Source organism: Phocoena sinus, chromosome X, assembly GCF_008692025.1.
Source record: "Phocoena sinus isolate mPhoSin1 chromosome X, mPhoSin1.pri, whole genome shotgun sequence".
NCBI lineage: Eukaryota > Metazoa > Chordata > Mammalia > Artiodactyla > Phocoenidae > Phocoena > Phocoena sinus.
In genome coordinates this window covers 66,359,916-66,380,789 of record NC_045784.1, presented here as the reverse complement: position 1 = coordinate 66,380,789, position 20,874 = coordinate 66,359,916, and the positions used below count along the sequence as shown (strand labels likewise).

At 37.6% G+C, this 20,874-nt stretch overlaps 1 protein-coding gene across 2 annotated transcripts in view; it reads right to left on the bottom strand.

Annotated features, from left to right (window-relative positions):
* Positions 1 to 2,789: 2,789 nt before the first annotated feature.
* Positions 2,790 to 20,874, bottom strand: part of ATP7A (ATPase copper transporting alpha) — a 145,596-nt gene continuing 127,511 nt past the window's right edge. For both annotated transcript variants that reach the window (XM_032619702.1, XM_032619703.1), the window contains 8 exons: positions 19,883 to 20,065; positions 17,961 to 18,177; positions 12,301 to 12,438; positions 10,939 to 11,081; positions 9,498 to 9,701; positions 8,861 to 8,978; positions 7,346 to 7,448; positions 2,790 to 6,985 (listed from right to left, as the gene is read on the bottom strand). In XM_032619702.1, the coding sequence (XP_032475593.1) occupies positions 6,709 to 6,985; positions 7,346 to 7,448; positions 8,861 to 8,978; positions 9,498 to 9,701; positions 10,939 to 11,081; positions 12,301 to 12,438; positions 17,961 to 18,177; positions 19,883 to 20,065 (1,383 nt within the window). In that variant the 3' untranslated portion in view covers positions 2,790 to 6,708. The remainder of the gene's footprint in view (positions 6,986 to 7,345; positions 7,449 to 8,860; positions 8,979 to 9,497; positions 9,702 to 10,938; positions 11,082 to 12,300; positions 12,439 to 17,960; positions 18,178 to 19,882; positions 20,066 to 20,874) is intronic.

Here is a 20,874-nt window from a genome sequence, read left to right as displayed (position 1 = left end):
CTACTTAAACTCATAGTACCAAAGCTGCTTTGGGATCTTTTCCTGCGATATATTTTGCCTAATGGAACTGTGTCATGATAAACAAATGATGCTATTATTACTTTGTAGATTGTAGACATACCTCTATTGTTATATGAGGCTGGAAGAATGACCTTCCACCTCTTCCTATCAATGGTTAATAGGCACTGTAAGATTCTATAGGAAAAATTAGTGCAACTCTTTCCATAGCAATTGAAACACACGTCTCAAGAAGGGATCACCCATCTAGAGACTGTCATACAGAGTGAAGTAAGTCAGAAAGAGAAAAGCAAATATCGTATATTAACGCATATATGTGGAACCTAGAAAAATGGTACAGATGAACCGGTTTGCAGAGCAGAAATTGAGACACAGGTGTAGAGAACAAACATATGGACACCAAGGGGGGAAAGTGGCAGGTGGTGGTGGTGGTGGTGTGATGAATTGGGAGATTGGGATTGACATATATACACTAATATGTATAAAATGGATAACTAATAAGAACCTGCTGTATAAAAAATAAATAAAATTCAAAAATAAAAAAGAATTAGCTAGCAAAGCTGGAAGGAGTTTATATTAACTGGAGTTTAAACCAATATATAACATATAATGTGTGTGTGTGTATATAATATGCAAACATCTATGTGTATATGTACATATGCAAACAACTGAAAAAGTCTTTAAAATCTTAAGTTGTTTTTATCAGCCCAATACTTACATACTGATAAAAAAAAGAATGAAATAATGCCATTTGCAGCAACATCGATGGGCCTAGAGATTATCATACTGAGTGGAGTAAACCAGACAGAGAAGGAAAAGTATCATATGATATCACTTATATGTGGAATCTTAAAAAAATGATACAAATGAACTTATTTACAAAACAGAAACAGACCCACAGACATAGAAAACCAATTTTTGGTTACCAAAGAGGAAAGGGCAGGGGAGACATAGAAAACCAATTTATGGTTACCAAAGTGGAAAGGGCAGGGGAGGGATAAATCAGGAATATGAGATTAACATATACACATTACTACATATAAAACAGATAACCAACAAGGCCCTACTGTATAGCACAGAAAAATATACTTAATACTCTGTAATAACTTACAATGGAAAAGAATCTTAAAAGGAATGGATACATGTATATGTGTAACTGAATCACTTTACTGTACACCTGAAACTAATACAACACTGTAAACCAACTATACTCCAATATAAAATAAAAATTAAATTTAAGAAAAGGATATGAAGTTTGTTGTAATCTGTTACAGCAGCAATAGGAAACTAATATAGTCACCAGTTGGTATGTGGCAGAACTGGAATTTTGCAGATAGGTCTGGTGGGCTCCAAAATCATTGCTCTTTCCATTACTACGGAGATGCGGTGCTTTTAAAGAAATGGTGGATGCGACAGTAGAAGGTAAAAAGCTGCAAGAAGGAAGAGCTTAGGAGGGCTGATCCTGGGCTCTACCAAATAACCTCTTCCACATGGCCTGTTGTTTTTCATTTCAATAGTTATAAAGTTATTTGGATTTAAAAAATAATCTTTTCAAGTAATTGCTAGTACTTCTGGCTAGATCTAAAGGTCACTGGTACTTTAGGATGGATTAATCTCAGTTTTTTTATTATGTGGTGATAATAACTGCAATGAAGAAATTGAAGTTTTGATTGGGTGAGGGTGAAGCAAGTAATGTTGAAGTAATGGCAGCACTTCAGTTTACAGACAGGCCTGGGGGCTGGGGGAAGGGCGCTGACAATGAAAAGCTGGGGGCCATTCGAGGACAACAGGTACAATGTGCCAAAGACGACTCAGCCTATTTCAAACTTCTCCACAGAGAGAACTGCCTGCATGGAAGTTTTCAGATTTCTTAAATTGCATGAGATCCTATTTATACTAGCAATTTCACTTAAACCTTGTCCTCAAGAGCCTTGCCTTTCATACCTTACTCATAACTCATTTCCACAACTAGTGGTCACATCTATGAAAATGAAGCTGTTAAGCAAGTAGGGCTGGCTGGCCTGAGGTGAAATTTATGAAAGAGGCAGCCTCACCTCTCTCATCTCTATTTGAATCTTAGCAAGGCCTTTAAAGCCTTCCCCAACTGGAAGGTTTCTGGCTTTTTGTTTAGTTTTTGTCTTGAAGGTTTTGAAACCTCACCTGGGATGTCACCATCACTGTACGTCCTTCTCAGAGATTAGTCAAGGCGCCAATAGGAAAGGGAGGCTGGCCAGCTAAGTGGAAAGCTCAGTGATTTTACTATTATACTTCCATTTCTAATCCTATTTCAATACCCTGAATAATCCCAAAGTTTGGGAGGAAAGTAAAACTTCATTTTTCCTTACAAATAGGTTTAAAACCCTTTCCTTAACTTGAAGCAGTGTTTGGGTATGGGGATGAATTTTGGGTGGGATCCTCATACACACTGTATATGGCTCCCCAAAGGCAAGAAAAGCTCTTGCCTCCATTTAGCTCATTTGGGGTAGACAATCTATAAAGAACGTATTATAGACTATAAAGGAAAGGAGGACAATTATATTCCTTTGTTTCTCATCCGCACTAAAAGATCCAGCAGGTGAAGTCTGAAGGAAAATAGATTTCTTCCCTCCCACTCTTAGTGAATGTGTGGTGCTGCCTCCAATCCTGCCCCACCCTTGATTTTAAAAAAAACAAAATAAAACAGAACACAACACCTAAAAACACAGGGTAGTTTGGAACTGCTGGTAGAGGAGTTGGATGGTTTAACAAAAGAGACACTGACAAAAAAATCATTTTTTTTACAATACTATAATTATAAAGTTGAAGGCACATCCTTGGCAGATATATATTCAATTACATGCTTATGGAAAAACAAACTACTGAATATCTTGACTATAGTAGATGATTATTGCACAACATCGTCCACTGCTGTTTTGGGTATCAAACAATCAATGTTCAACAATGGTTAGTTAAACACTTCTTTAACTAAAAGCATAAGTTTGAGACGCCTGGTTTTGGCTACAAAAGGCATTTACTATCAGTGCCATTAGAGAAGCTCTTTTAATTGAAGAACAAGAATTCATGCTTTTGTGTTTTATCTGGTTACTCATACCAGATAAACTTTCAGAAGGACTACAGAAAGTTAGTGTAAAAATAGCTAATAATTTGGCACGAATCTGCATTTTTTATATTTGGTAAAATAATATTTTTAAAATAGAGAAAAGAAACAAAAATATCCAAAAGGAGTGATTCCAGGAATGTTTTTACCTTATTAAAACAACCAGTAACCAGATGCCTCAGCCAAAGAAAATAATAAAATAGAGTAAAATAAATACTAAGAAAAATAATTTTAAAGCAAGATCCATAAGTAGTGGAAAAAATTCTCAATGAACATACATTCTTGATTTTCAGCTGTGTACATAAAAGATATGCACACTTAAATGTTTGGAAACATCTTGCCTACAATGCTATTTAAGCATTTTGAACAAAGAATACATTCAATAAAAGAATAACTTTTAAAAATTTGAAGCACAATATAAAATTATTTGTTCACAAGGCATCAAATCTAACACCTAAAATGTTGATACTAAACTATGAAAAATAACATTTCTATTTTCACAACTGACAACCATACTTCTTTAGACTATAACACTAAACAGTTATGTTTTAACCGTTGAAATTTAAAAGGCATCTTTGGATATTTAAGATAAAAGGTGCCCCTTAGTTGAGTCTGAACCAGCACTGGATATTAAAACATCCTTGTTATCTTCAGACTGAGGGCGTGGTTGCAGTGAATACAAAAGAGTGACAAAGGAACAACAAATAAAGAACTTCAAATATTCTAATATCAAATTCAAATATAAATCCATTTTCCTTCTATATGGGTAATATATGTATATGTGTATTATATGAATAAACACAGATGCATACACACACATTTATAAAATTTGTTCTCACTAGTTACTAACTGAAAGCAGTGTTTTTTTTTTTTTTTTTTTTTTTTTTTTTTTTTTTTTTAAGAATTTAAATTTCCTATTTTCCTCACACTTTTTTTTTTTTTTCCGGTCTCTTCCGTTGCAGAGCACAGGTTCAGCCGCTCCGCAATATGTGGGAGGTTTGCGGACCGGGACACGAACCCGTGTCCTTTGGATCGACAGGCAGACTCTCAACCACTGCGCCACGAGGGTGCCCGAAAGCAGTGTTTTTGATCCCCTCCATATGTCTCTCTCCCGGTGACTACAGCTGCTCTATGAAGCTAATGGGAGTTCAGAATTGCAAGAGACTTGTGGTAGAGAATTCAAAGATGGCTATAGATATTTAAAGCAGGATTCTTTATAAACAGCATGTTTTCTGTTCCTGTACTAAGGGCTGAAATTACATCCTTGATTTTTCCCAGATTATATAGGCTGCTCTTCTCATTGCCCTATGACATGTGGATCCCTTGGCATGTGAGGCCAAGTGGACAACTCTAACACACACAGAATAATAAAAGTAGTAACTGGCTATGTTCAAGTGCTTCAGAGAGATAGAAGAGTGAAAGTGAGGGGAAGGGGGAGGGGGGAGGAAGGGAGGGAGGGAGAGAGAGACACACAGAAAAGTGTTTCTTTTTCAAAAGTCTATATTATACCTTTGCCGTATTAGCTATTTCTTCTAGAAGAAACAAGTTGTGGTATGATGGGCCACTGGAATTAAAATAAAAAACAAATATTAAAATTCAAATTGAAAGCATGGAAGATGGCACAGGCATTGGTCTAAAAGAGCCTAGACCTACAAACTCATTCATATTTCATTAAAATTGGTTTGCTTTTCTAGATTAATAGCACCTTCATCAAGTTTCAGCTCTGTCTTTAAGATAGCTGAGATAAAAATGAAATCTTTTCCAAATCTGAAAAGTCAGCATGGAATTATGTTGTAAACTTTTTTGAGTGCGTATGAAAGAACAAGAGAAAAAGGAAGTTGGAAAGGAGAGAAGAACCCCATCCCCCACTCCCACCTGATTTTAGACTCTGCTCTGTAAAAGCGATTTTTGATATTTATCACTGACCTCAAGGGGAAATAAGAACTAACATTTACTGAGCACAAATCCTATGTGCTAGGAATTGTGCTAGCAGCTTTACATATGACAATGGGAATAGATGTTAGGAATTTATGTATGAGTTTTCTTCACTTACATATTCTGCATCTGAAATCCACCTTGCAGTTAACAAGTTAATTTAAATAGTGATACAAGTACCAGATCTCTGACCAGTGTATTAACTCCCAGGCACTCACAGGGGGATTTCTAAATTTATATGTTGATGAGAACAAGCCCGTGAATATGCCAACCACACTAACTAGCAAGTGCAAATGTTTTAAACTAGAGAAAAATATAGATTTAGCTAAAAGGTATCACAACCTAGGGAAATTCTCGTTTCTGTATTACGATTTACTGTATTTCTTGGTAAAAGCGGCTTTGTGTAATAGCATTATTTTAAAGTCATTTTGAGAGATTATCTAAAACAATAAAAGACAATTAAAATCTATTAAATTATAAATATCAGCTAATGTCTTGCATTCTCTCCAGAAAAGGACAAATTTAGTGAATCCAGGTAATTTTATATGACCGGTACATGTTAAACATGGTAGTGTCAATCTCTGGAAAAAAATCAATTGTAGAAGTGGCTCAAAATCTTAAGTTTCTGAACTGAGGCTGATAGATGATACTAAGAACAACTTATAGCTGAACCCAGCAAGAGTGAACTGAAAGCTTGCACAGAGCTAGGGAGTCACTGAAGGAGGAATCTGATGTATTTTTTACAACAATGGAAAGGTGGGAAGCAGGGAACCATATAGGTCCTGAAGGTCTTTTGAGCTACAAGATAAAGAAACAAGTTACAGGAAAAGTTGTCAGTTATTTTTGTCAATGAGAAATTACCTACACTTAGCTCACTTGAAAGAACATAATAAAAGAAAACACATTGGGGCATCTAAGAAAGCGACGGCTTTGTGACCACCTAGAGGGGTGGGATAGGGAGGGTGGGAGGGAGGGAGACGCAAGAGGGAAGACATATGGGAACATATGTATATGTATAACTGATTCACTTTGCTATAAAGCAGAAACTAACACACCATTGTAAAGCAATTATACTCCAATAAAGCTGTAAAAAAAAAAAAAGAAAGCAACGGCAAAGACAAAGATGCAGGGAGAAGAAGGGGGAAAGAAAGCCTGTAATAAATAGGCCTGTCTATTTTTAAACAGTTTCTACTATTTTGCTTCTAAAACAGGATTCTTTATACAGTGCTTTGAAAGCCGTTGCTCCCCAATCTGGCAGGGAGGAGGGCTCGAGAATCTCCTCAAGATTATGCGCTCAAATCTTCAAATTTTCAATGATCTTTTCTTGAACTTTTTTTTTTGGATCAAATAAAAATTATCTATGACCTTAGCAGCAATTCAGCAATCTTCAGTTGTAGGACTTGTAAACCTCCCTGGTCTACCTTATCTGTTGCTAGTGAAAACAAAAAATACTGGAAATTCATTTTCAATAAAGCTAGGTTCCAAGCTGATGCCCTGAAAAAGATATTTTTGCCATTAGACAAATGCAATTCAAATAATTCCCTAACATAAGAGCATGAGACCAACATAAAGCCCTGCAATATTTTAAAAAGCTAAGGTGACCATGAATGCTGTGTCAGTGCAGAACAACATCATCTAGCAGCACTCTCTGTGGCCTGTTACAACGCACTGTCGTCATCTTCCCTGCAGTCTCCCACCAGGAGTGAGTGCTTGTCAGGTTCACTAGTACCAACACTGTTCAGTGATCGTTTATCAGACAGCAGTGAGTTTATGGAGGCTCTGCTGTAATTAACAATCCGGTCCAGCAAACCCAGTTTAGGAGAATTTCTTGAGGTATCATCTATTCCAACATGAACACTTATTTCTGAAGGACTTTTCTGTCCCATCTGGCCTCGGGCATGTACTTCATAATTCTCATAAGTTGGTTTCCTGTAACTGAAAAGATGCAAAAGTATACTAGTTTGAAATAATCAAACGCGAACTATCCGCTTGTTACATTCAAAAATGAAAAGAGATTAACCTGGTTTGAAATGTATAAAGGTGGTCAAAAGGAGTTGTGTGAGGTCACATGATCAGAAATCCTACTTCTGAGAGCCAGTGTACTAGATTTTACCCCACTCAGTGCTTGTGGTTGCTCTGTATATACTACATAAGGTGATAATTACGTAGTTAACATTTATTATTAAGAACAGTTTGGGCTTATCATTGACCAACACAAGAATAAAACCTAGCAAGACTGACTGTGGGTGATGAAAGGAATATAAAAGAGAAGCGTGAGCAAGCTATCATACTTACAGTTTAAGGAGGAGTGAAGAAAGTACTACTGAAACAGATGAAGCAGCCATTGCAGCAGATCCCATCCAGGGCTGCAAAACCAAACCAATGGGCATAAAAACTCCTAGAAAACAATTTTGGATTAGTTAGACCAAACAGTACTAAACAGATTACCACTGTGTTCCTAATACATATATACAAATAATTTCCTTCTTTGATATTTATTCAGCAATTTATCCTCTTGTTGGTAGAGATTTATGTCGTTGCCAATTTTTCACTAATAGAGTGTTGCTGTGAACATTCTTGTACATGCCGCCCTGTGCATGTGTTTGAGAATTTCCCTAGGGTATATACCTAGAGGTGAAACAGCTAGATTATAACATAGGCGCACCTTCAACTTTAGGTAGATATTTCTCAGTTGCTCTCCAAAGTGGCTGTACCAGATCACAAACCCTCCAATAGTGTATGAGAGTTCATATTCTACAAACTCATCCACACTTGGTTTTGACAGACATTTTAAAATTTGTTCATATGATGGGGATGAGATAGACTTACTGTACTTGTAATTTTTATGTGCTTATCTGTATTTTTTCTACTTTTTATACAGTGACCGTATATTACTTGTATAATTTTTTAAAAATAACTTGCTCCATGAATTAATCTCTCTGGACTTTGTTCTTTTACTCTTTGTCCTCTCCATCTGTGTGTCCCTGTTGATAAACAGTTTTGTAATTGTTCTCATGTTATCTCATGTCCTTCTTTGGCTCTAAAACCAGAGAGAACAAGAAGAAAGTGATAACTATTTTTCTTATGTTATTACTAATACTAACATCTACCAAGCCCCTAAGTAATGGGGATGATCGGATGCTTATTAAATAATTCTAAACTGCCTTTTCTTGGTCGTATTCCTTTGTTCAATTTCTCTCTCTTTCTCACATCTGGTTCCCAAACTTTAAAAAAAAATGTTGGCTATTAGAACATTAAGAAAATTCTCTGCATGCTATAATTACAACAATGAAACAAGACAAAAACCAATACAGAGTAAAAAAGACCAGAAAGATGTATACTAAAATACCAACAGTAGTTGTATTCAGGTAGTGAGATTAAAGCTAAATTTATTCTCTTCAGCAAAAACTAAATGAGTAAGCAAATAAGTACATATGTGTGTGAGAGTATATGGAGAAAAAGATGAAGCAATGTGGCAAAATATTATTAACTGGTGAATTTCGGTGAAGGGTATTTTGTTTTATTGTATCATTTTTCTCCTTGTTTTTGTACATTTGAAAATTTCAAAATACAAAGTTGAAGGTAAAGGTAAGGTAACAATATAATAAACCTATCAGAAGGCTTATACATTCTAGGCCATAATGAACATGCTGAAAATTTAAATTATTGATTTTAATATTACCTCTCACCATACCAGCAGGCTACATACAAAACTGAGCTCAAAACTAATAATAAGAAGACTAAAACTTCCAATACGGTAGGCCTCTAACGACTTCATGAAAAAAGCAATACAAGTTAACTGTCACATACCAGCAGCTATGGGAATTCCAATCAGATTATAAATTAGAGCAAAGACAAAATTTATCCGAATCCTCTTGACTGTCTTCCTTGATAAATCAATACTTGCCACTACATCCAGAAGATCATTCTGAGAACAGAAATATTTGTGATATTAGCAAGAGACTGTAACTTGACCAGTAACTTGTATTTGATACTATGTATACCGAAGATGATGTGTACCTTACGGTAATATGTGAATTAACTACAAATCTGAGATATTGCTAAAAATTTGAGGCTGTCTTGGAAGGGGGTTTTCAGGAATTTTTCTCAGGTTCTGAAAATACTTTTAGGGTTGTATGCTGGTACAGGGACTAAATCCCACTAAAATAACCTCAGCAAGTATTTGTTGAAGATAAGAGTATCATACGTATATTCCCAAATCTAATGCTTCACTTTAGAAGCTTGTCATTCTCATTTGCTTCGCTGAAATGAGAAAGTCTGGAAGTAATTACTAAGACTTCTCATACTTCCATCTTGAACTCTCCCAGTCTCAATGGCTAGGAGCATGGGAATTCAAAGGGCACAATCATTTTGTTCAATATACGACACTATCCCTGACCATGTAGAGCAGTCTCACACTCCTCAAAGGTCAGACCATAGGACTTACCCGTATCAAAACCACATCGGCTGCTTCAATGGCTACATCTGTGCCTGTGCCAATGGCAATTCCAACATTAGCCATTGCCAGAGCTGGGGAGTCATTGATTCCATCTCCTACCATTGCTACCCGGTTCCCCTCCTCTTGGAGTTGCTTCACCTTAGCAACCTTGTGGGAAGGTAGAACTTCAGCAAACACCTTAGTAATGCCAACCTACATGGGCAAAAATAAACTCCATTCATTTCAAGAAATATTACTGAGTACCTGAAATATAACTCGGCAATGATAAGCCATCAGTTTCCACCTACCAAATGTCCAAATTGTAAGAGACTAATAATATCCAGGGATAGTAAGGATATGGGGAAATGAGCTCTCTTATATACTGTTGGTGGGTGTGTAAGTTGGTACTGTCTTTTTGGAGGGTATTTGGCAGCATCTATCAAAGTGTGCATGTCATTTGGTTCAGCAATTCCACCCCTAGCTATATTTTGGACATACCTGTGCATGCATAAAAATAAGTATGTCCAAGGATGTATATTACTGCCTTATTTGTAAAACAAAATTTTCAAAACCACATAAATTATTTTTTTTATTAGAGGAATGGTTAAGTACATTGTGACGCATCCATACTATGGAATTCAATGCAATAATGTAGAAAGAATGAAATAAGTTTATATGTTCAGACATGGACAAAGCTCCAAGGCATATATATTGCTATCTGAAAGAAAGCAAACTGCTGAACAAGTTGTACAAAAATGATCCAATTTATGTTCAAAGTACCAGAACTATACATCTGTATATGAACATATAAGCATATGAAAAAGTGTAAGGGGGTAGGGCTGGACAGGGAGGCTTGGGAAACTGGTGACTTAAACGTTCTTCTTTACAGCCTTCTGTATTTTTTATACAAGAATGTATTTATATATTATCTTTATTATTTAATAGAAGAGGGGAGAAGGCATTGCAAAATAGAAAAGACTAATATGAGAAAAGTTTTAGAGGGAAGGCAAATGTGGGGGTGAGTAGCAGAAGAATGCTATGGAAGATGGTTCTATCAGTGGTATCCAGGATGGACTAGAGAGGAACGTGCGTGGAGCTACTGCTGTACTTTAGGCATGAGAGGATGAGAGCCTGGCTTAGGCTGGCAGCACCGGTGGAGACTATCAGCAACATTTCAAAGGAAGCATCAACAGAAACTGTGTACAATGTCACTCAAGCATCCCATGAACTAAGCAAATAGCTTTTTACTTATAACAGTTCCAGGCAAAACCCAAAGTCCTTCCCGCATAGTATGCCAATTTTTCTTTAAGGAACCAGATATGGCTACTCGGGGATAATGAAAATAATAGTTAAATGACTTCTTTAGCAGCTGAAGGCAAGAAAGGAAACGTATGTGAAGAATGAGAAGTTACCACATACTCCCACCCCAACAACTAAGTAAACCCATTACCTGAGAAGCAATAGATCTAGCTGTTTTACTGTTGTCTCCAGTCATCAGAACTACTTCTAAGCCCATAGATTTCAGAATATGGACTGCCAATTCTGCTTCAGGCTTCACTGTATCAGCGATAGCTACCAAGCCGCACAGCTCATCTAATATAGGAGCACCAGAAGATAGAATTTGGAATACGGTGAAAGCAGAATAATATTCTGACTTAAAATTTCAGAAAGAAATGAATTTTGTTAAGTGAAGTTGTTCAGGACTTGGCTTAACTCAAAATATCTCCAAGACCACATAGACTTTATACCACAAACCCTGCAACAAGCTTCCATACTTGGTTGTGAAAATTTCAGAGTGAGGTAGGGCTTACTAATGAAGGTAATGATAGGAAACTGAAGAGACTTTACTGGATACTAAAATACTTACTTTCTTTCTTTAGAGAAGTATTGGCCAATAGCCCCAAACACTTTAGCTAATTTAAAGGCAAATGAAACTGAAAACTCATACTTCACCCTTTTTAAGGTGAAGGGGTGGATGGAAACAAAACTGGCATTTTATACTGGGAAAAAAATCACTACAAGTAGCTATTTTAAAAACAAAAATAAATGGCATTTTCTGCTTCTTCCTGGGCCTAAAAAGGCCATAGTAAGATAATGCCTTCATACTTAGCAAGGATTATAAATGTTGACTAATTAATCTCACAGCTAGAAATGTACCCTAAGAAATAATTTAACAAAATACCTAAAACCTCAAAGATGTTTACTGTGGTGTTACTTACAACAATAAAATATTAGGAGTAGCTTAAATTTCCAACAGGGGAATGATTAAGTTAGTCATAGTGTATAAGTATGACAAATGGTGCCACATTAAAATACGATTGGAAATATTTACTATTAAATAAAATAAGACAAAATAAAACAGTATGTGTACAAGGAATTTTAAATTTTTATTCAACTTTGAGGTAAAATTTACATACAATAAAATGCACCCATTTATAAACAGTATATGTACTAATATTGTAATTCTGTGTGATGTGTATGAATATATATCCAGAAATGTCAATTAAAACTGACATTGTGTTTAGATGATGAGATTATGAATATTCTTTTACTTTGCTATAATATTTTTAGGTTTAAAAAAAAATCCTTGATTAGCTTTTTTTAAAACCACAGGCTACGGAGGAAAATAACAAAGCCAGGCAAATGCAAGAGAATTTTAAATTAATCAGTAACAATTATGTACTGCTAACATTTTTACTTTGCATTCTGGCTGCTTTTGAATAACCCTCATAGTTCAGATGTCTCTCAAAAATACACAGAAAACAAGTGAAATCATGACACTGAGTCATAGCGTACTTAAGGAAAACCTTACCATCAACTGCTACCAATACAGCAGTCCGACCTTTTCTCTCATGTTCAGTCATGGAATCGTTTACATCGTTATTAATGACAAGACCATTTCTAATCATCCACTCCCGGTTACCAATAAGAACTTTGTACTGCTGAGCATCTGAAGAAAGTACAGAAATGACATTTAGTGAACTTGTTTAATATTTATAACAACCCTTTAGGGACAGTCTTCCTCTCTAATCTTGCACAGTCACTACGTTGGTTTTTTGGTAGAAAACAGCCTACAACAGTAATTTCCAAATGTTCAAGGAACATACTCTGCTCTTCCATGCCTCTGGGCCTTTGCACATGAGGAGTGAGGACCACCTGGAGGTCCTCATCCCCCCCTCTTCAAATACCAAACTGCATCATATATATTCTTTAAGAGCCAGTTCAAACGTTACTTTCTTGGTGACGCTTTCCATGTGACACTTCCTTATGATCTTCCATAGCAACTGAATTAAATTAAAAATATTTATTGTGCATCAGTACAACCATCAGTGTTGGACAAGAACACACAACCATACTGATGTCTCATTTTAAATGTGTGACCACTAACTTTAAGTGGGCCCTTAGTGATGCCTGGCTATTCTACTACATTTCCCTAGTCCATTCATTCTCCATTCCTTCTAGATGGCTACTTTATACCTTCTCTTCTCCCATTGTCATACCAGATGATGACTCTGCTTCTTACTTCAGGAAGAAAATAAAAGCAATCAGAAGAGAACTTCCACAAGCTCTTATTGCCACATCTACCCAACTGTCTGTGCCTGTGTACATACTGATCTAGCCTCTCTTCTGTTATTATAAATGGCCCCTACTCCTATTTAAGGGCAACTTCTCCACTTGCATACTAGACCCCCCTCCTTTGTCTATTTTATATTTATTTATTCGGCTGTGCCGGGTCTTAGTTGCAGCACACAGGATCTTCGTTGCAGCACACAGAATCTTTAGTTGCAGCATGCAGGATCTTTAGTTGTGGCATGAGGGCTCTTAGTTGCAGCATGCGGGATCTAGTTCCCTGACCAGGGATCGAGCCCAGACCCCCTGCATCGGGAGTGCGGAGTCTTAACCACTGGCCCACCAGGGAAGTCCCCCTTTGCCTATTTTAGAACGTCTCTCCAACAATTCTCCCCTCTCTCTCCTGCATAATCATATTTTCTACTTCTGTTGTACATAGTCCTATCTTTAAAAAAGAAAATGAAACAACCTTCTCTTGATCTCATTTACCTCTCTAGCTACTACCCCATTTCTCTGCTTCTGGTCATAGCAAAACTTCTCAAAAGTGTTGTCTCTATCGGCTGCCCTCCAATTCATACCTTCCCATTCTCTTGTGAACCCACTCAAATACAGCTTTTGTCTCTGTTACTCCAAAGAATTGTTCATACAGTACACCAGTGATCTTTAATAAATCTAATGGGTAATTCTTCGTCCTCATCTTACTTGCCCTATTAGTAGCATTTTAACACAGTTGATCATTCCCGCCTTGAAATACTTTCTTCATTTGGCTTCTAGATCACCACATTCTTATGAGCTACCTCCTCACTCACCACTTCTTCTGTCTTCTTTGCTGATCCTTCCTCATCTCCCTGACCTCTTAATTTGTAGTGTTGCAGGGCTCAGTCCTTAAACCTCTTCAGGTTTAATCTCATTCCCCCTCTATCTACTCTCACTCCTTGATGATTATTTTTTCTTTTGGCCGCACCTCGCGGCTTGTGGTAGCTTAGTTCCTCGACCAGGGATGGAACCCAGGCCCATGGCAGTGAAAGCGCCAAGCCCTAACCACTGGACCACAGGGGAATTCCCAACTCCTTGATGATTTTATCCAGTCTCATGGCTTTAAATACCATCTATATCAGCTCTGTCCAACAGAACTTTCTTGTGATGATGGAAATGTTGTACATCTGCTCTGTTTAATACAGTAGCCACTAACAACATGCGGCTATTGAGCACTGAAATGTGACTAGTATGGCTGAAGGGCTGAATTTTAAATTAAATTAAATTTAAATTAATTTAAATTTAAATAGTCACACGTAACTAAGTGACTACCATATTGGCCAGCACAGATCTATAAGTGGATGACTCCCAAGTCTACATCTCCAACACAGTTTGTTTCCTTGGAACTCCAGACTTGTGCAGCCACCTGCCTCCTTGATAGTTCCATTTATACGACATCTCCACTTGAATACCTAACAGGCACTCAAACTTAACATATCAAAAACTGATCTCTTGATCACTTTTCCTCAATATTGCCCCTCCTGTGATCTTCTCCATCTTGTTTAAATGGTAACTCCATCCTTCTAAATTGCTTAGGCCACAAACTTTGGCCTAATTCCCCATTTCCAATCTGTGAGATCTGTCAGCCAGCTCACATCCAGGGGAATTCCCTGGTGGTCCAGTGGTTAGGACTCCAAGCTTCTGTTGCAAAGAGCACGGGTTCGATTCCTGGTCAGGGACTAAAATCCCACAAGACATGTCACGCAGCCAAAAAAAAAAAGATATGTCCAGAATTTGACCACTTCTTAACAGCCTCTACTGTTATTACACTGGTCCAAGTCACCCTTATCTTTCACCTGGATTATGGCAATAGCCCACTAACTTATCTCCCTGCTTCTGACCTTCCCCCTACCCCCTGCAACAGTGTATTTTTCCCAGAGCAGCCCAAATAATACTTTTTAAACATTAAGTCAGCTTCTGTCATTCCTATGTTCAAAACTCTCCAACGGCTTTCCATCTCAGGGTAAAAACCAAAGTCCTTTCGATGTCCTTACCTCATCCCTTACCTCCTTCCCATTCATTTACTCTGTTCTGGCCACTTTGTTCCTTAAACTAGTCAAGCACACTCCTGACTCAAGGCTTTTGTACTTAACATTCCTCCTTCCTGGAATGCTCTCATCACAGATATTCACATAACTTTTTCCCTCCCCCTCCTCAGGTTTCTGCTCAAACACCATCTTCTCAATGAGGCCTACCCTGACCAGCCTATATCAACAGGACCTGCTACTCCCAGCATTCCTTATATCTCTTGCCCTTCTTCATTTTCTTCACAGCACTATCTCCATCAGACAGACTATATTTGCTTATTTATTTGCTCACTGTCTTGTGTTCTCCCACCAGGAATGTAAACTCCATGACATAGGGACTTCGTCTATTCTGCTCACTGCTGATTCTTTGGTGTCTTGAACAGTGCTTAATAAAACCTGTCAGGTGAATGAAATTACTGTGTGTCAGTGTGCTTGATACTGTGAGTTCACAGACAGATAATAAAGAAATCACAGTTTAGTAGAAACAGGCAGGCAAATAAAGAATTCTCATGCAGTGTGCCTAGCACATCTAGAGATTAAGTACAGTTATGACTAAAAAAGAAGAGCAAATATCTCTGCCTATGTATGTCAGTCAGTGAAGGCTTCACTAAAGAGAGATGTGAGCTAAGTCTTCAAAGATGAGAAAATAGCAAATGAGGTGATCTAATGAGCATGAAACGACACGATGTAAGGAGAAACTCTAAGTAGTTCCATATGGACAAAACACAGTGTACGTGGGTGACAGTGGAAAAAGACAAGATGGGTGGTGCAGGCAGGCAGGAGATGTATCATGGGGAACAGATCTTGAACAAAATCCACAGAGACTGGACTCTGTTCTGTCGGAGATGGAGAGCCTGTAAAGCCAGGGTCCTTAACAGATTTCCATGGAGGGGCTTTTGGATACATACAAACGTCCAAAACAGAAGTTTTCTGAGTGGTGGGCATAGCTTTTACCACCTTCCTCCAAAGGTTCATGATTCAAAAATAGGTTATAAACCACTGCAATAAAAGGTATTAGTCAGAAAGTGATATACTCAGGTTTGCATGTTAGAAAAATTACTCAAGAACAGATGGGTAGGGGGGGCGTGCTGGCACACTTAGGTATGTATAGCATGTTTTTGGTCAGATGGATAGACCAACAGGAAACTCGGGAAACTGGCCTTGGCTGCAGATATGGATTTTAGAGGGGCAGTGGAAACCTACAGGTGGTAGAATAAGTGATAAGCATGAACAAGACTGTACAGAGAGGGCTTCCCTGGTGGTGCAGTGGTTGGGAATCCGCCTGCCAATGCAGGGGACATGGGTTTGAGCCCTGGTCCGGGAAGATCCCACATGCCATGGAGCAACTAAGCCCGTGCGCCACAACTACTGAGCCTGCCCTCTGGAGCCCGCGAGCCACAACTACTGAGCCCACGTGCCACACCTACTGAAGCTCACATGCCTAGAGCCCGTGCTCTGCAGCAAAGAGAAGCCACCGCAATGAGAAGCCTGTGTACCACAACAAAGAGTAGCCCCCGGTTGCTGCAACTAGAGAAAGCCAGTGCACAGCAACGAAGACCCAACACAGCCAAAAAATAAATAAAATTAAAAAAAAAAGACTGTACAGAGAGAGTATGTAAAATGAACAAAAGACAAAGAACAAAACTCTGAGGACACCCAACATGTGAGAGCAGGAGAAAAGAGGAATCAGAAGAGGATTAGAAAGAACAGCCAGGTAGGTGAGAGGAGAATCTAGAGAAAGCAGGGTCACGGAATCAAGGGAGAAAAACATTTTAGGAAAGAAGAAATGGTCAACATTGTCAAATGCCTTAGCGAGGTCATACAGCAATGAAGACTGAAAAGTGACCACTGGAGGGCTTCCCTGGTGGCGCAGTGGTTGAGAGCCCGCCTGCCGATGCAGGGGACATGGGTTCATGCCCCAGTCTGGGAAGATCCCACATGCCACGGAGTGGCTAGGCTCATGAGCCACCGTTGAGCCTGCGCGTCCGGAGCCTGTGCTCTGCAACAGGAGAGGCCAGAACAGTGAAAGGCCCACTTATCGCCAAAAAAAAAAGTGACCACTGGAGAGGGGGCTAAATGAGATCACCAGTGGACTTAAAACAGTTTCACTAGTATGGATGGGGCAGAAGCCAAACTGTGCAGTGAAGAAGTGAATTCAGCCAGCCTAGACTACTCTTTCTAGAAGCTTGGATATTAAGGAAAAGAAAGACAGGTAGGATAAAATCTAGATGGGAATACAGTGATTTTGATGGAAGAAATGTTTATATGTTTAGGAGAAGGAGCTACAACAGTGTGTTGGAAAAAAAAGAAACAAGGGGACATAACAGAGCATGAGGTTCCTGAGGAATCAAGAGAGGGTGGGATCTAGGGCAAAGATGAGGGGATTCATTAGGCAAGATGAGGGATACTTCTTTCCCTGAAAAAGGAAACATTCTGAGCACAAAAACCTGAAAGAACACATGTCTGAGAACCTTAAATTTCTGTGTGAAAAATAAGCAGGACAATTTACTTAGGGAACTAGCGGGAAGGCCACAGGAGCTTGTGAAGGATACAAAAGGTTTGGAGCAGCTGTGGTGAGAAATAAAAGAAAGAAAGCTGAACTAAAAGATGGAAGATCAGCTAAGGCTAGACTTTATCACCCTCTACTGTAATCAAGGAGCACAGCTGAAAAATGTTCTTGGGTAACTGAGTAAAATAATTAGAAGGCCTACAGTGAAACTGATTTACGAAAATGAAACCATGACACCAATCTTGTTTCTTATATAACAGTTCAGATTATAAAGTTAGACATCTGTTAATAACTGTCCCATAATTGGTACTACAAAGAAAATTAGCTTACTTGAGAGCTGGGCATCAATAATCATGGAAGATGAAGTTGATGACTGCTCATTACTTGTATCTATTTGAACCAGGGATGCATTTTTAATATTATTTTCCTCTATCTTCCAGTTATCCTTGTGTAGTAAGCCTTCAATATTGGTGACTTTACAGCTAATACCACAGCCTGGCACAACCTGGAAATCTATGCAGGTACCCAAGGTTTCAGTGTCCAGCTCCTAACGGATAGAAACAGAAGGATTTCCTCTGCTGTTCTAATAATCCAAGGTCCTCATTAGCAAGATCAAAGATTACTGCTGGTTAATTCTAAATGTTTAGACACAATCTACATGCCTGGTTAATTCTGAATGTTTAGAATAAAACTATCACTTATCATTGCCTATTTGACAGTGGGTTTTTGATAAGGACGAAGGAACAGAGCATTGCATATAATGTTCAAAGTTAGAGGAGAAGCTCACAATACTTATTTTAAATCCCACTTTATAAGATTTATACCAACTTTAAGGAAAGAAAATGTGGAAGGTTTATCAATTTTCTCTGTCCTTTCCAGTAGAGAATTACAAGTTACATATTTAATTCTATTTTCAAGTCAGATTTTCTATTCAGTACAGGGAAAAGGGTAACAAAGAACAGGGCCTTCAGTTACCAGAGGGTCTCTCTAGTATGATTCTGTGTCCTTAGTGAGCCAAAGAATTCTGGTAACCATCACTGTTTCCTGTCTCTTTATATCTTCATCCTCTCTGTTATTTGATTTGGGTGTAAAGAAGCCAGGTCAGTAATAGTTAATAGGTAAAAAGGAAAGAACAAATAAAGAAATGGCAACACCAGTGGTGAAACTGCCATGTTCTAACTGAAAAACTATGTGAGATAATTTACAAAGAACTTATACAAATCAATGAGAAAAAGGTAAACAATCTTATGAAAAAATAGGCAAAGGATACAAGCAAACAGGGTATAGAAAAAGAAATTCAAATGGCCAATACACATGTGGAAAGATGCTCAACCTTATTCATAATTAAAAAATGCAAAGTAAACCATCAATGAATAAATATTTTTTACTTATTGAATTGGAAAAAATAAACTGTTGGTGAGAATGTGGGGAAATGGGCATTCAACTTCTCGTGAAAATATAAACTGGTACACCTTTTTGTGTGGGTGTTGATAATATTTGTCATTTGAGCATTGGTAATATTCATCAGAATTTAACAGCATGTATCCTTTGATCTAGCAGTTGCATTGATAGGCATTGAACATTAGAGATAAATGTGCAAAAGCTGACAAGGATGTTAACTGTACACTGTAAGGGCCAAAAAACCAATCATACAATAGAATACAATATAGTCATTAAAAACAATGAGGCAGATCTATATGTCCTGATATGGAAAAATCATTTAATAAAGTCTTTTTAAAAGGTACCAAAGATTGGTCATTGTATCACCTTTCTATGTAAAGTTTAAAAAATAATAAATGCTGGTATATGAACTAAAAATGGTTAACAGATGCACACTTTTGTGAATATACTAAAAATTATTGAATTGTAACTTTACAAGGGTGAACTTTATGGTATGTGAATTTTACCTCAATAAAGCTGTTATTTAAAAAGACTGTTAACAGGTTAATACTTGTTAAACTTTGGAGAGAGGAATTATGGAAGGGGGCAGGGAATGAGGTTTTCCTTTTTCGTTATGTAATGCTGAACTATCTGAATTTTCCTACCATAAATATGTATTACTTCTATATTAATTTTTTAGTTGACTGGGGTTATCTGTGTGGTAGGGTTATAGTTAATTTTTGTTTTCATCTTTATACTTTCCTGCATGAAGAGATTAAGACATACAAAATAAAATGAGAAAACATGAGTCTCTCTAGCTTCATACCAACTATATATATGTAAATCATGAATAAACAAGGGAAAAATTGTACCTGCTTGCAGTATTTGGTTATTGCTGCTCCTAGAGGGTGTTCACTGTTACTTTCAGCAGTTCCCACAATGGCCAGGATCTTATTGCATGACATTCTGTTACTTTCCACTAGAACCTTTACTTGATTCACTACTGGGGTTCCATGGGTTATGGTTCCAGTTTTATCAAATACCACTACCTTTACCTGTAAGAAAATCAAAATACAATGCACCTATATGGCTTGATAATTCTTAATATCAGCTTTCCAGAAATGAGAAAAAGGTTTACTTTGACAAACACATTACTATCTTGTTTCGTAAAAGCTGACCTCTGATTTAATTGGACTAAATAAACTGTCTTTGGGAGAATAAAAAGAAGGGAGAAAAAGGGAAGAAATATCCTTAGTTACACCTAATAGCCCTCCCTTGCAAATGTTCAACGTACTGTGGACATATGTTAAATAACTAGAACTACTTGTTAAGAGTTGACTGTTAATAGGTAATTAAGAGATGCCTCTAGTGCTTCTAGGGAAAGAGAAAGGCTTTCAGTACTAATGAATAGATCTGTAGGGGAAATCTGGGCAGTAGGCAAATGATTATAAGTAAGTAATTAAGTTGAAGTGTGCACCAGATAAGACCTTCTGTGTTGCTTTGACTTTATTGGGTCTAGATGAGAAGCCTGCCCTGAGAAGAGACAGCTCAGGGAACCAACGAGGGAAACTCAGACCAGGTAGGAAAAAGGAAGAGTCTGGAACTAAAGAACAGTCACCTCACAGTAAACTCGGATAATGAAACTTGAGAAATGAATAGCTTGAGGAACTGAGATGAAAAGAGATATGACAATTAAGTACAAAGCATGATTCTGGATGAAATTAAAAACAGCTATAAAGGATTATGGAGTCAGCTGAGGAAACTGGAATATGGACAACAGATTAAAAAAGAGTATTAATATCAACTTCTTGATTTTGATCTTTGTACTGTGGTTATGTAAGAGATTGCCCTTGTTCTTAGGAAA